The 16,974-nt window shown below is 36.4% G+C and overlaps 1 protein-coding gene and 1 long non-coding RNA gene across 3 annotated transcripts; both read right to left on the bottom strand.

Moving 5' to 3' along the window:
• Window positions 1–4,705: 4,705 nt before the first annotated feature.
• On the bottom strand, window positions 4,706–9,380 carry LOC137089243 (uncharacterized). 2 transcript variants are annotated; one of them, XR_010907652.1, is made up of 5 exons: window positions 9,093–9,380; window positions 8,810–8,898; window positions 8,633–8,685; window positions 6,428–6,490; window positions 4,706–5,342 (listed from the first exon to the last, which is right to left on the bottom strand). It is a non-coding gene; the product is annotated as an uncharacterized lncRNA (long non-coding RNA). The 2 variants fall into 2 exon arrangements; XR_010907651.1 differs by having other exon boundaries at window positions 8,810–9,379.
• A 45-nt stretch (window positions 9,381–9,425) lies between these two features.
• Window positions 9,426–11,011, bottom strand: LOC137089890 (polymeric immunoglobulin receptor-like). Its single transcript, XM_067453454.1, has 3 exons — window positions 10,945–11,011; window positions 9,965–10,279; window positions 9,426–9,730 (listed from the first exon to the last, which is right to left on the bottom strand). Exons 1-3 carry the CDS (start codon window positions 11,009–11,011, stop codon window positions 9,426–9,428), a joined length of 687 nt encoding a protein of 228 aa, XP_067309555.1.
• Window positions 11,012–16,974: the final 5,963 nt, after the last annotated feature.

Below are 16,974 nucleotides of genomic sequence, written 5' to 3' on the forward strand. Positions count from 1 at the left end.
CACGTTCATGGATGTGATTATTAACGTTACTGTAGTGTAAAGCAGAGCAGGTCCGAGTGTTGTGGAGCTGAGCACGGCCGCTGGAGCGATTGTTAATGAGATGAACGCAATACACGCCTCGTGAGCAGCGGGACTTTTATTATGATGGGACACAGTCGCTGGCGCTATTTCCGCTTTTCAGGTCATGAGTAAGAAGTAATGCAGCTCTGTTTATCATATTAGAAACATTTAAGTGTGTTTAAAGTGATGTTATGACATTACTCTGTGTGTTCGCTCTTCGGCTGCTGTGACTTCACACTGATAAGAGTAAAGCGTTTCTGCAGAATAAAACCGGAAACCGATGGTAACGCAGATATGACGCCATTGACAGGAGACTCCCTCAGACGTCCCGGTTCCTTGGTTAAAATAGCAATTTTCTCACAATTAATAAATAGTTGGAAACATTTGGGATATTGTAAGTACTCAACTGAACAAAATATATAACACTGGCCAATTGGTTTTGGGATATTTTACTGCAAAAATACTACATAGTGCACCTTTAACTTTGATGAGTTTAACTACAAAGTAAAAGTAAAAAAAGTGAATTTCTTACATTAGAATTCTTTTTTTCTGCTCTATATGCTGTGGCTGAATTATGTGGAATAAGGAGTAAATCAATCAATCAACTTTATTTATATCACGCTTTTACAATGACGATTGTTTCAAAGCAGCTTCACAGTGTTAAACAGGACAATATTGCAACAAAATTAAATTTGGCTGTACAGTCGTTCTGGAGAAAACAGGGATGTTATCAGCTCATTTTAATTTATCATAGAACGACAATGTTGGCAGATCAGTATTATAGTTTATAGAATTTAGTAATACCTAATTAATACATTTTATTTGTATATTTAGTTGAATAACTTAGATCATACTTTTATTGTCCCCAACTGAGCAAGCCAAGCCAAAGGCGACGGTGGCAAGGAACCAAAACTCCATCAGGGCGTGATGGAGAAAAATAAACCTATAGGGAGAAACCAGACTCAGCTGGGGAGCCAGTTCTCCTCTGGCCTATTATCAAACGGTGTATGATTATTATTCTGGCAACAGTACAGGTCAGAAATCATATTAGATCGGAATATTCAACATTTCTGGGTATCACACAAGAGACGGGTTTATTGAGGATGGCGTGTCGATTACACAAGAATATGAATATTTGAAAGATCAGAGTCGCCGCGCCGGAGACGGGACTAAAGTGAGCATGTCTGAAGTTAATCAGGTGAATTGTAATTTGTTCCTGATTGGAGAAATTAGAGGTTAACCTTTTACAACAATCCTCTTCTACTGAAAACAGGACAGGACAATAGAACATGAAAAAAACTAAAAAATACCTGCACATTAGGTTTTAATATTTTTGGCTATGTGTACACCTGGTATTAAGATGCGTTTTGGTCGATCGGATCTCAAGTGGACAAGAGAGTCACGTACCGTTTACACCTGGTGTTTTAATCCGTCTCTTTTGTCCACTTTCAAACACTTCTGTCCTGTTTCTTCAATGGAAGGGTCTAAGGGTGGGTATATATATGGACTATTTCAGATCTTTGATCTTATGGATAAAATAAGCTCATGCAATTTATATAAACATAACCGGAGAAGACAGAAAAACATACAGAGAGCAGCGGCTTTGTTTACGCATTAGGTCAGTTAGCAGAGCGAAGGCGGTCTTTTGTGGCTGTTCAGATGATTTTGACCACATGAGCTTCTACACTACGAAAGCAATCTGGTCAAAAGCGTTTTCGACTAACATTAGCTCAAATGGGAAATATGAATAATCATAATTTATAATTATTTATAAATACTTGGATCAGTTAATTGAATTTACTTAATGTAGCTGAATTGATATTACTAATTTATCTGTTCGTCCAGCAAACACTCAGTTTTGATCATCTATCAACAACAAATATTTTGCATATCCATAGAAAAATATTTATTTCTTAGCTATGATTGCATTGTTAAAGAGACATTGATTTAAAGGTAAGGGCCAGAATAAAAATAAGTCACAAACACATAACCTCACTGTAAAAAAATTATTTAGAAAAAAAGTTACCTGGTTGCCTTAAAATTTTGAGTTCATTGAAATTAAAATTTTGAGTTAATACAATGAACATTTTTTTGAGATTCGACAACCTTTATTAAAAGATTATTAAAAGATTTTGTAAGCATATTGGGTAATTGTGTGTGTTTTATTTGTGATGACGCAGCAAAACATATTTTCATGATTTATCAAATTTTTTTATGTGGTTCAGATACAACAATATTTTGAGTTTCTATTTATTAAACTCAATTTTTTATTTCAATAAACTCAAAAAGGTAAGGCAACCAGGTTACTTACTTTTTTGAGTTTAACCAACAAAAACCAACATTTTTTTTTTACAGTGCTTAAACAAACACATACAAACAATCCCACAGACATGGAGAAAATGGAAAATGAATGAAACCGGAAACAGAAACAGCGGTGAAGCTATAGAAAAGAGTCATTTAACCATCTTAACAGAACCATCTGAAGCTTAAACTAAAACTCTCAGTTAGTTATTTAATTGTGCAATGCCTTAGCTGTTGAAGATCATCCGGATGCAGTCTCAGAAGACAGTCTTGATGGTGTTGAAGTTGCAGATTAATGTCTTCTGCTTCGAATGAAGAAATGACGATAAACTTGCAGTGTTATTTTAATTGTGTTATTGTGGATGAGGACGTTTGGCTTGAGGTGTCGAGGGCCTGGTGTCTTAAACTCCTGGTGAGGTCCCACCTCCAGAAGGCCAGAGAGGAACTTCAAACTTTTGGAGGGGAAGTTTATGATCCCTTGTCTTTGAGTATGGTATTTTGCATATGTAACTTGATTAGCAGTTTGTATCTCTTCATGCTATAAAGAGGTGATGTACACCGATGTGTTGGGCATCAAATGAGGATTATTTTGATTTGGTAATAATGAGGTTATATTAAATTATGTTTTATTAACAAATTTCAGGAGGTGGAGAGCACTCAACTAATCATATATATATATATATATATATATATATATATATATATATATATATATATATATATACAAGAAATCCTCAATGACAGAATTCATGACTGGAAAAATTGTCAGCAGGTGGATTTTGAAATGTTTTAACCAATCATCTTGTAATAAATTACAGTTCTACTTTCTGAGTATTATCAAACACATTGAAAGAAAACAATACGCAAGCACTGGAACAGGTTTTAGCTCAAGCTCAACTGACTGACTTCTCTCCTCTGATTTCACTACGAGTCTCTGTGATGGAATCATGAGCTTCCAGAACATCTGACTGAGGCTGTGTGTGTGTGTGTGTGTGTGTGTGTGTGTGTGTGTGTGTGTGTGTGTGTGTGTGTGTGTGTGTGTGTGTGTGTGTGTGTGTGTGTGTGTGTGTGTGTGTGTGTGTGTGTTTGTGTGTCTGTGTGTCTGTGGCTGTGTATTCTTGTTTATATTACATTGTGTGGACCAAATGTCCCCATAAGGATAGTAAAACCTGAGATCAGCTATATTGAGAGGTACAGTCAGCGGTCCCTACTTTTCAAAAGGCTCATAAATCATAAAGGAGTTTTTTTTTAAGAAAGTAAAAATGGATAGAATGTACAGTTTGTACGGTATAAAAATCATAAAGTCTATGGAAAGTCCCCACAAAGATAGTGAACCAGATGTGTGTGTGTGTGTGTGTGTGTGTGTGTGTGTGTGTGTGTGTGTGTGTGTGTGTGTGTGTGTGTGTGTGTGTGTGTGTGTGTGTGTGTGTGCTCTATAAAAAAGCAAAACGACAGTGGAGGATGTAATGTAATCTTAGCATTGCCATATTCTATGCTAATTTCATCTCACGCTTCGTCATGGCAATATCACAAGACAGTTTTCCACTCTACGAGAAATGTCACATTTTAATCTCACGAGATCTTGTTACACCACTATCGTTCTATCATAAAGCATGCATACAACAGTATATAATACAAAATACACTGAACAAGAGAGTTATAATCATGCACACAATGCCCATCTTCCTTCATCGATGGTTTATGAGAAGTCTTTTATAGGCATTGTGGAGTTTCAATTGGGGAATGGAGTAAGAGTTAACTCTTTCCACATTCATAAACCAATATCTTATCAATATCTTATATAAATTAATAATTGTGTGTCTGATTGGTTCAGATGCTACATCTGGAAGTGGTCGAAAGTGGACAAGCTCAATGTTTTAGACCCTGTTTACACCTGTATTAGTGTCGTCCACTTTTGATCCAATCGACCAAATCTTATTTTAGGACCAGGTGTAAACAGGGCCTTTGTGGGGATTCTCCATAGACATAATGATTCTGGGCAAACTGTATTTTTAGCCCCTAACCTTAACCCTATCCATCACAGAAACATTTTCAAGTAAGCATCATTTATAAAGTTTATTATTCCATTTCCCTTGTGGGCTGATCTCACGTTTTACTATCCTTGTGGGGACATTTGACACACACACACGCACAGAGAGAGAGAGAGAGAGAGAGAGAGAGAGAGAGAGAGAGAGAGAGAGAGAGAGAGAGAGAGAGAGAGAGAGAGAGAGAGAGAGAGAGAGAGAGAGAGAGAGAGAGAGAGAGAGAGAGAGAGAGAGAGAGAGAGAGAGATTTTTACACATACAATTACAAAGTTTTACACATACAATTACAAACTATTTTTTTATTTTAAAATTTGAATGTTTATAATATTCTAAATGGAAACAGAGATAAGAAAACTGTGTAAGAAAACTAAAAGTAGGTTTTATAAAAATACAGATAAAAAGGTGTCAAATTGTACCTTTAGGCTTGTCACTGGGGCAGTAGCCTTAAAGGGACATCTCTGTACCCTTTTTACTCCTAAATGGTACATATTAGTACATTGGATTACAAAAACATACCTTCAAGTACTACGATGAACCTTTTTGTGGTAATATTGTGGTAATAACAAATGTTCTTTTAAGGGTACTGCCCCAGTGACGAGCTGTTGTACTCCTAAAGGTACAATTTTGAGTAGGTACCTTTTATCTGCCTGTATAACTACAAAATATATACACACTGTTAAAATACAATCCCATTTGACAAAGAAGGCTAGTTATGAACTTGCCCAATATTAATTTACCATCAGCACAACATTATTTTCTTGACCCTATGTTCATATGGTTCCTTTTTAAAGTTAGCTTAACTTATGAACTTCCCCTCCAATGTGTCTGTATCTGTTGATATGGTTGTGATAGTCCTCTTCTCTTCCTGTGTTATTCTCACTGTTGCCGTTAGTGAGGAGCCACAGTGCTGTATATTCCTCCACCTGCTGGAGGCTTCTGGAAGTGGGAGAACATTTTTAATTTACTGCCAGCAGAACAATAAAAACATTTAAAAAATGTTTCTGTAAAACTTACTAAAATCTAAAATCAGGGTAGAAAATAGCCATTTATTTCTAAGGGGATGTTTAAACGAAACCGATTTCAACAAAAAATGGAAAACTTTTTATGCGTTTTGGTCGTTCATTTACACAACAACGGCGTTTTGGGGGCCTAAAAACACAAACTTTATGGGAATTTTTGACCATTCTTCTAGAAGCGCATTTGTGAGGTCAGGCTCTGATGTTGGACGAGAAGGTCTGGCTCGCAGTCTCCGCTCGAATTCATCCTAAAGGTGTTCTGATGGGTTGAGGCCAGTCCAGTCAAGTTCCTAACACCAAACTCACTCATCCATGTCTTTATGGACCGACGCTTTGTGCTCTGGAGCGCAGTCATGTTGGAACAGGAAGGGGCTATCCCCAAACTGTTCCCACAAAGTTGGGAGAGTCATTGGTCACGAAAGAGTCAAGTGAGGGTGTGCTTTACTCCACTGCATCCCATGCTTTGGATTGCACTTGGTGATATAAGGCTTGGATTTATTGCTTGGCCAAGGAAACCCATTCCATGATCTCTCTACACTGTTCTTGAGCTGATCTGAAGGCCACATAAAGTTTTGAGGTCTGTAGCTATTGAGCATGTGCTGACCCCGCTCTGTGATTTTACGTGGCCTACCACTTAATGAGTTGCTGTTGTGCCCAATTGCTTCCACTTTATTATAATACCACTAACAGTTGACCGTGGAATATTTAGAAGTGAGGAAATTTCTCAAATGGACTTATTGCACAGGTGTCAACCTACGGCCCCACGCTTGAGTTCGCTGAGCTCCTGAGAGCGACCCATTCTTTCACTAATGTTTGTAGAAGCGTCTGCATGCCTAGTGTTTGATTTATACACCTGTGACTATGGAAGTGAATGAACACCTGAATTCAGTGATTTGAAGGAGTGTCCCAATACTTTTTTACAATATATTGTATATTCATGGCATCTTAAACTGAATATGTCATATTTCTGAGACATTGTGGTAGTAGTATGTCTGGTTTACTTACATTTGAGTGCTCATCATCTATAGTGTTGTATATCACAGAATCTTCTTCAGGGTTCGAGTAGATCTGCATTTCACACAAACACACAGAAAACAATGAAGAAAATGAATATACATATGAAATAAACTTATTACTCACAATATGGACAACACCAGCCCAATGTAATAGGAGGTGTAAGGGGAGAAAAATAATAATAATAATAATAAATTTCCCACGCATATTTCACTCTAAAAAGTGTTTGATTAGTCTGGAGATGAATGCCTCTATGAAGAGGGGTGTGCACAGTTTGCTCTTCCACACTTTGCGCGCTACTCCTCCTGCACCGTTTGTCATAGTCCCATGAATGAGGTTTCAAATCATGCAGATTATTGAGGAGAAGTGTGCTTTCTCTTTTCTAAAAGTTTGGGTGTGCGAAGTTCGACCGGCGGTCAAATAAGTCCCATAGTATTTGTATTGGGACGAACTTTGATGACTTCCTGATTATGTAGAAATATGTGGATGATCACATTTGAAGAGACTGGCAGGCTCAGTCAGAACAAACCTCAAAACAATAAGCTGTACCCCTGTTGTGCAACAGCTGCCCAAATCTGCCCCATAAAATACAATGGTGAAGGGACAGCCCATGAAACACATACACGTCATTCCTATGGGAACTTATAGGGATTTTGAATTAAACATACGTAACTTTGCATCACAATGTCATGACGACAAGGTGGTGAGGTCATTTTCCCCAGGCAACCAATCACTTTTTCAGGATCATTGTGAAGCTATCAAGCCACTCCCTAGCCCATTTAGAGCACCTTAGCAACAAGTTCCATAAGTGTCATAGAAACATGAGGGTGGGCTCGTTTGACTCGGGGCAGCAAAACAGCCAATCATGAATCACCTTCACTACTTTCTAGCCATGCCCTAGCAACCCAAAACCAAAATGAGATATCTTCACATTTGAATGTCAGAATGTAATAGCAATTAGTTTCAGGTTAACACATGATAAAAACATGACAAAATGTGTTAGCATCATGCTAGCAAAATATTAAACATATTAGCATCTTGCTAGCAACATGGGAATTGTGTTAACATCATGCTGGCAACATGCTAATCATGTTAGCATCTTGCTAACAACATGCTAATTCTGTTGGCATTATGCTAACAAAGTGCTAATTGTGTTAACATCAAATGACCTCTCGCTCCTACAGGTGGAACGTAGCATTGGCTAACCGGTGTAAACCACAAGAGGGAAACAGAGTCTCGTATAAATGGCTTTGTCTCCCAAAACCAAAACAATAAGTAGCAGTTACTTTCTTTGTCATGCCAGATTTTAAAATCTTATTCATTTAAGCACATCGAAAACATTTGGATGTGCAAAAGTAGGCCTATATTGTCTACAATTAGCACAATAACTAAAAGCCATTTTGGTTATTGTTATCATTGAAGGCCTGCAATTGAAATTGCATATGACATGCTTGATTCTCAATGAACTGGTACTCTTCACAAATAAACATGTTAAAAAAACATTGTAATGAAATCTGAATTATAGTTTTAAAATGTGTCTAAACCAGACGCGAATGGCGCTATACAACATGACAAAAGTAAATACGTAGATACCATTATAATTTATACTGGATGCGGTGCAACATGACGAATTCCCGGCATTAAATTGATGCAGCGTTCTATTTCTGACAGACTCCAAGCGCTTACACAACTTCTGATTTGAAGGAAACATAGATGCGCAACGGTCACTTTGTCACGTTCAGTATGGACTATAGTGCGATGTAGACACCCAGTGTTTCCAATCAAACAGTCACATTTTTGACTTTTTTTTCAAACATCATTTTGTGGCACGTTTCTGTTCACTATATATTACTTATATATATATATATATATATATATATATATATATATATATATATATATATATATATATATATATATATATATATATATATATAAGAATGTTATTGCCAAAGTTCTGAGAACATTTCCTGTTGGCCTTTTTGTGTGTGTGTGTGTAGGACTACAACATTATTAATTAGGCTAACAAACATTTAACTATTGCTGAAATCGCCATTTAAAAAACTACACAGTAGCATTCAGCTGGACAATGACATTCTTGCATAGTATAGGAAGAAGTAAAAAATTTGCCAAAGCAATTAAATAAACGGATATTATATGATACAAACATGTTCATGATGCTCATACAGGACTTACTGCGTCAGCGGTGCTGCTGCCGTTTCTCTCTCTGTTTTGGTGTTTATCTTGCTCTTTATTTTAAAAAGGAAAAAATATATATAAAGGAACAGAATGTATATGTGCTATTGAAATAAATGATAAAAGACATGAAATGAACTTTCAAAGAATTAATAATGGAGTGCAGGTCAAACATACCGGGTCTCTGTTTCCATCTCCAGGTGAAAACAGCGACCAGAATCAACAGAAGTGCAGCTGAAACTGGAAGCCATACAGTCAGAGGATATCTGTGGGAAATAAGAAAACACTTTCAAATCGATTCATTTAAAGAACAGAAAAAGTAATACAGTTGAATAAAAAGCACCAGAAAATAAGTTATCTAAACTTCCACCAGACTTTTATTAAACTGTAATGCATTGCAGCCTTAGAATTATAATTAGTTTAAGCTTCATTGTTTTTATTTGAAACAATACAGGAGTACATTTTTTGTCCTTCTCTGCCTTCAGTGATATTATTTTTGTTTCCGGTTTCATTTCTGCCAAAATAGAAAAGAAAAGAGAAATCAACAGGGCAATGAGAAAATGATTACATAAGCATTAAAGACAAAGAAAAAGAGGAAATGGAGAATTGATGACTAAACAGCCAAATACAGATTCATTTTAGGAAGATTACACTGAGAGGAAGCTCATTTTAATAAGAAACGTTTCAATACTAACGTGTCTCTCTTATTGTCTGTGGTCTCGTTTACTGTCAAAGAAGAAAGCAAAACAATTTTAGTTGTGTTGTATTTTATTTTAGCAAAATATTTATTAAATTAACTTGTACCTGGTCCTGCCTCAGTTACAGTGAGATGAACAGGGTTCAGTGCTTCTCCAGCGGAGCAGAAGTACCATCCAGAATCACTGAGTCTCAGTCCAGTCATCAGCACAGTGAAGGAGCTTCTCCCATCATCATCACTGATCTGGACTGATGAATTCTGGGATGTGTAACAGCTCTGATCTTTATATCTGCACCACTGTTTGAGTTTATTCTGATATCCAGAACTGTAGAAACACTGGACACTGACATTACCATCTTCATGTCCAGATACACTGCTGCTCACCACAGACACATCAGGGGCTGAACACACAGAGTCATTTGAGATTATAACACACACACACACACACGCACGCACACACGCACGCACGCACACACACACACACACACACACACACACACACACACACACACACACACACACACACACACACACACACACACACACACACACACACACACACACACACACACACACGTGTAAAGTCAGAGAATTAGACATTAGAATGTGATTAAAACAATTACAAAACCTCATACCAGACTGAACCTGGAGACGAAGCTCATAAGTGACATTCGGCTTTCCTTCAGTCTCCACAGCACAATAATAATCTCCATCGTGTTCTGAGCTCTGCAGGTTTCTGATAGTTACAGTAAAGAGACTCTGATCAGGATGATCAATTACTGTCAGATTCTCCTCTGTTGTGTCTGTGTATATTTTAGATTTAGTGATGTCTGAGAACCAGTATTTCTTCTGCGGTGGGTTTTTCTCATCATAATGACATGGGATGGTGACAGATCCTCCAGGCTTAATAGTTAATATATGATTTGACCAACCGGTGTAGCATTCAACACCTAAACAAACACACAAACGTTATAATATTCAGGATTAACAATAAATAAAATAAATAATTTGATCTTTCACATAAAGTGCATTAAAAGCATCATGAACAGCTGAGCATAAAATCTGTTGTTGTAAAATGATAAACAGGATCCATTAGAAACAAAAACAGAACAACATTTAATACTCACCTAAAATGAGCCAAAAACCGATTGAAATGTAGAACATTTTTTCCTTTGCGTGTGTGGCCATTGTGTTTTTCTCTCTTCCTGAATCTTGAGTTATTTAGCTGTGTTTGCTGTACTTCCCCTTTCCTCCTTCATATAACTCTCAGTCGTCTTGCGCCACCCATGGCTAAATGCGGTGAGGACAGACTCTGGATCTCAAGTTCTGCTCACACTTTCATTTCCATCTGTTTCTGTCTGGGGTTGCAGTTAGAAACACTCATTTTTATCAATCAAAAATAATCATATGATGACACTTTACCAGAACCATGCTCCCTTTATCTGCCTGAGAACATGTGTGATTGTTTCACTTTTTAAGACACTTTTTGTTTTTTTGACACTTTTTGACACTTTTTGTTTGTGATTTGTCTCTGCTCATCTTTGTGGATGAATGTGGTTCACAGCAAAGCTTGTACACAATGGAAACCAGTGGTGCTCGCTGCAGAGCCACTGACCTCCAGTTCCCTCGGACATCTCGTATGGAGTTGATGGGTTAGGGTGTGGCATCTTCAAGCTCCACATATTGGTTCTGCAGTGAGCAGCCTCTCAAAGGACATCCAAAAATGCATTAAAGTCAGTGATTTGTATCCTCAAGACTTGAACTCTGTCTCGAGACCATATTTTAATGGTCTCGGTCTCGTCATGGACTTGTGTGCATTTGGACTTGGAATTGACTCGTACTCTAACATGTTAGGACTTGGGCTTATTTCCGAGTCCACTCGAGTCCCGTTCAAAATATTCATGATTATTACTCTATGTTAATATTTCTAGTTAATAATTGATGTTTGACACTTTCCAATGATGTGTGGTTTTCTTAAGCGTAACTGCACGTGACTAACGCTAAGGTAGCAGGACTCAGGTCAGGAAGGATCATGTGGAGAGAGCTAGCTCTTAACTATGTGTGGAAATGTCTGCTACATCATCATCTGTTATTCAGTTTGCATATAAGAGCCACAAAGAGTTCATATGTAGTAATTTTTATATTTTTTATTGAACGTAAATGCCTTTCTGATTTGAAGGGATGGGAAAAGGGAGAATTGCAAGTTCAGCAAAAGATGGATTTGTCTACGCTTCACTGATTACACCACTGAAGACATTAAAATATGTGTGCCTTTTTAAAATCTTGTTTGGCCCAACCAGGCATTGTTAGGCTAGATTGTGCGAATAGCAAGGTATACTATTTGCACTTGTTGTATATAGATACTCAGTAAAAAAAAAAAATGATGTCTATCACAGGATATAAGCTCCTTCTATCAGCAAATATGACGTTTCTCCAGAGCTCATTTACCCTCCTCCATCCCCAGCTCCTCATCTTGTCAGTGAAGATTTGGCCATCTGATTCCCCTTGAATCAGACTAAATTCCCGAATTATGTTGCAGATGTTGACATTAATGATATCTGCAATACGTTATGTTGGTTCTGTTCTGCTTACCTTAAGTGGGGTTATTGCTGCTCTCTCTCCTGGGAGGTCTTGCCTAGAACAGAATCATACCGCCAATCCAAACTGTATCCTATCAATCATCTTGACGCTAGTGGTCCTAGTGGTCCTGACAGAAGTAGCAGTTCTTTGCAGTAAGTGCAAATAGTTGTTAGATGCTATTTATAATACACTCAAAAAAATGAACTTATGATGCCGTTCACTTTATTTAAGCAATTCATATTGATTTATCACCATTATATCAGGTTTCTGGTTCAAATGTAATTGATTCATGCTTAACTGACTTAAAACCGTCACTCTTTGACATAACTTGATGTGTTTATTTTGGAATAGCATGATTCAATCAAGTAAGCCGAACAAACAGGACTTTCCCTTCCCATCATGCTTTGCAAATGGGCTGCATTTGGAGGGTAAATGTTTAAATAAAGTGCTATTTTATGCATTTCTAACGAGATGAGAAAATGGAGAGACTTTTTAATGTTTAATGTTTTGTTTTGTTGTTATTTAAAAGTGTGTGTTATGTTAGTGTTTTTGGACGTTACCATTGTGGTGAAGTGTAGAGCGTGTGCTTGGGCTGAGGATCTGCTAATAACAATTAAAGTTGCTTTAATAATAAAAAACAACTACTTTAGGCATGCCATGCATGTAACAAAAACATCTAGCCAATACAATCTTGTGGCAGATTTGCACTTCAGGATAGTTTAGCCAAAAATGACAATGTGATGTTTATCTGCTTACCCCTGCAGGCCATCTAAGATGTAGGTGTGTTTGTTTCTCCAGTAGAACACAAATAAAGATTTTCAATGGGGTGTAATTCTATGAGAGTAAAAAACACCATATTAAACATCCATATTAAACCCTGTGGCTCGTGGCAACACATTGATATCTTAAGACACGGAACAATCAGTTTCTGCGAGAAACCAAACAGTATTTATGTAATTTTTCACCTCATAGAACGAATCTCATCTAGTATTCCCAATGCCATTACTTCCGCTGAAGAAGGTCAAAATAGCGTGAGATATCTTACATATAGATGCCTCATTCGACCACTCCGTGCGGGCACAAATGAGGCAGCTGAAGCAGTATTAATATACAAAATGGCATCTTTAATTTACATAATGAACATTGTTTTATCCAAAGTTTAATTTGATATGTTCCTCATTTGTAAGTGATTTTGGACTTTTTAAAAAAAAAATCTGCTTAATGAATAAATATTAATGTCTAGTTTTTACTATTAAAGGACAACTCCGGTGAGAAATGAACCTAGGGGTAATTAACAGATGGTTACCGAGTAGATCGTTCTCTGGGATGCGTTTTCATGGAAATCGAATGTAAAGAGTTTTATCTTTAAAAACAGATTAGCTTATAACGCTAGTCTATGGAGCACAGAATAGTGAAATTAAATCGCTAGTTAATACCACTAACAAGGCTAAAAATAGCCTCACACTAACACAGTAGCATAATGAGGGTCCCTACATGCAAACCGAAGCATTGAGAACTTTGTAAGAGTACAAACAGTTTAATAAAAAGAAACTTTATAAACATAGTGCCTTACGCGTTCACGGACAGACACCATCTTGGAAAACAGTCTCGACTCATCGAGCCACGAGCGCTGTGCTAAGTGATGAACTGTGACTTGGAATCTCATATGGTCCGTTGTTTCCGGAAGAAAACACTGAACACAACAGAGAAAATAAATAAATAAAACTAAAAATGTCCATGTTATTACATTTCACAAACTTAATTCCTATCGACCAGCTCACTTAGAACAGCGCTCGTGGATTGATGAGTCGAGACTGTTTTCCAAGATGGCGTCTGTCCGTGAACGCGTAAGGCACTATGTTTATAAGGTATCTTCTTATTAAACTGTTTGTACTCTTACAAAGTTCTCAATGCTTCGGTTTGCATGTAGGGACCCTCATTATGCTACCGTGTTAGTGTGAGGCTATTTTGAGCCTTTAGCAAGCGAGTCAGTAGGTAGGTAGGTAGGTAGGTAGGTAGTAGGGAGTTAGGTAGGTAAGTAAGTTAGTAGGTAGGGTGGTAGGTGGGTGGATATAGGTAGGGAGTACCTATCTTAGCAGTTTATGTTAATTACCTGTCTTGATATAAAATCTGAGAGACAAATGATGACTTCACTCTAAAATACTTTTTGCAGCCAACAATCAGACATTTGATTTTTTTAACATCTCGAATGTGCCATCTTAGATGTTCACAAATGTATAGTCTTCAACACTGCATCTAGAATTCAGATCGTGTTGTTCAGATCTGTTCGTGCTTTTTGCGGCCTTTCTGTGTTTGCGGTACATGTGTGACTTAAGTGTGGAGAGGGGTTGGAAAGTGCACCGGCACTGAGGAACTGCACACGCAAATCTGAAGTTCACCATGTTTTTGTGCCCTTTGGCAACGATTAATAAAGGCAAATAATGTCTCCACAGAGATGTCACAGTGCTTGCATAGGAACACTGCATGTTTTACTCTAGCATGCTGAACATTTATTTGACTGACTTAAACAAAACACACAAAAGCTCTTCTTCTTTTTTTCCGGAAGCAGTTCACATTAACACTCACTTGCTCATAATGTGGTAAAACTCAAGACAGAAACCCATTTATGTCCATATATTGATGGGGAAATGTACAGAAAAAGGTAAGAAAACAAATAAATATTAGTATTTGCACTGTGTCGCCACAAATCTCAGTGTATGTAAGCATACACTGTATAGTGTGAGGTGACTGCATTGTTAAGTGGAGTGTTGTTTTTTAAATTTAATTTTAATTTTTTTAAGATGAACCAAACAAATTTAATATGGAGAGAAAAAGCAGGAATATTTGCTCACACCTTTGCAGTTGACTTGTTTTTGCATCTGTGTCATTTACTTATTTCTCCAAGCAGGAAATAAAAGCCTTTCTGTGATTGGTTTTGAGCTATTAGATATTTCCCAGAATGCAACTTGAAAATAGAGTAGCATACTCTATAACTGTTCCACAGTAAAATAAAAGTTATTTTACAGTTAAATACTGTGAAATTGACAGAAATTGCTAACAGTGTAGACTTTACATTTTGAATGAGAATTAACTGCGATACAGTCAATGGCAAAACAGTTTCCTCTTGTGTTTCTGAGTAATATTGTCATGTTCCCTTTTCAAGTTCTCATTTTACAATATAAGACTAATGCAGAAATGGGTTATTTTGGGTCTTTTTTGTGGTCAACAACACATGTAAGCAAATAAATATCCTATATTGGCCTAGGTGACAAATATATATATATATATATATATATATATATATATATATATATATATATATATATATATATATATATATATATATATATATATATAAATAATTAATAAATAAAACACTTATCTACAGATTTGATCATGAAATCTCTATAACCCTAAGTTTAGCAGAATCTATTATTTATGGACATATGACAATATATGGCGGCCAGATTTATCTATATTGTGTATCATGGTTTGTAAATATTGCACCCCCAGCTGTAGGTCACCACTAGAGGAGTGTTATATATTTTGTTGACATGTGTACACATTTAAATCCAGAGAAATAAGGCTGTTTCCTGTGCGTTGCCAATCATATGACCTGAGCAATGAACATACCTGAGTTACCCTGGATTTACGTTGTTATTTTGTAGAAACCATGGAAACACCAGAGACACTTTAATATATTATACTGTATGTTTTATTAGACAAGGGAACAACTGTTCATACATTTATAGACAAAAAACTAATCATTGTTATATTGGTCGTTCCTGTTATATAATGACTATTCTGTATCTATGGTTTATTTACTCATATTTTCTATAAAATGAGTCACATATTTATAAGAAATAGAGACATAACTTATAGAGACATAATAGACATTAAAAATACTATTTTGTATTTTATACATTTTATACAGTAATCAACTATAAACCATGAAATGATAAAAATGTCAACATATTTTTAGATTATGTCATACGCTAAACTACCTATATACATTATGTGAAACTATAGGTGTTTTTTTATACAACGTTTTTAATTTATTGGGTCACTGAAGGCATCTCCCACCTCGTGAGTATATGTACTTTCTTGACTTCCAAAAAAGACCACAATTCCATTAAGACCATTTTCAGGAAATAACAATTAATATTTCTTGCTGGAATTCAACTGTACAAAATGAAGTGAACTTCAACTCTCACTCCTAACTTTTTTGTTTGTTTGTTTTTGAAATGTTATCCTGCTTGTCCCACTCTTAAATGTAGGTGTGTTTGTTTCTTCAGTAGAACAAAAATGAAGATTTTGAACTCCAACCGTTGCTCATATAATGTATGTCAATGTTTTTTTAGAAGAGCCACTATGAGAGTAAAAAAAATCACATATACATATGAATCCATATTAAACCTTGCGGCTCTTGACGATACATTGATGTCTTAAAACTGAACAGTATTTATGCTATATTTTTACCTCATAGCAGGCGAATCTCATCTAGTATTCCCAACGCCATTACTTCCGCTGAAGAAGGTCAAATTACCGGCACAATTTATATATATATAATCCTCATTAGTGCCTGCACGGATTGGTCGAATGAGGCATCTATGTAGACACATCTAGGATCGCTATTGTTTTGACCTTCTTCAGCGGAAGTAATGGCGTTGGGAATACTAGAAAAAAAATAGCATAAATACTGTTCAGTTTCTATAAAAAACGATCGTTTTGTGTCTTGACTTAAGACATCAAGGAGTCACCAAGAGCAGCAGGGTTTAATATGGATTTGTATGTGTATGTGTTTTTTTACTCTCATAGTGACTCTCATAGAAAAACACAAGATTAAAAATCTTCATTTGTGTTCTACTGAAGAAACAAACACACCTACATGTTGGATACACTGGGGGTAAGAATATAAACATCACATTTTCCTTTTTGGGTGAACTAACCCTTTAAATTAGTGTCTTTAAATTTAAATCTGTAGAAGGTGAACACATGAATTTGTATGAACACACACATAGTTAATATAGCCTAGCTACCCTAACAAAAATAAACCATGGTCTTA

Source organism: Pseudorasbora parva, chromosome 9 (genome assembly GCF_024679245.1).
Source record: "Pseudorasbora parva isolate DD20220531a chromosome 9, ASM2467924v1, whole genome shotgun sequence".
NCBI lineage: Eukaryota > Metazoa > Chordata > Actinopteri > Cypriniformes > Gobionidae > Pseudorasbora > Pseudorasbora parva.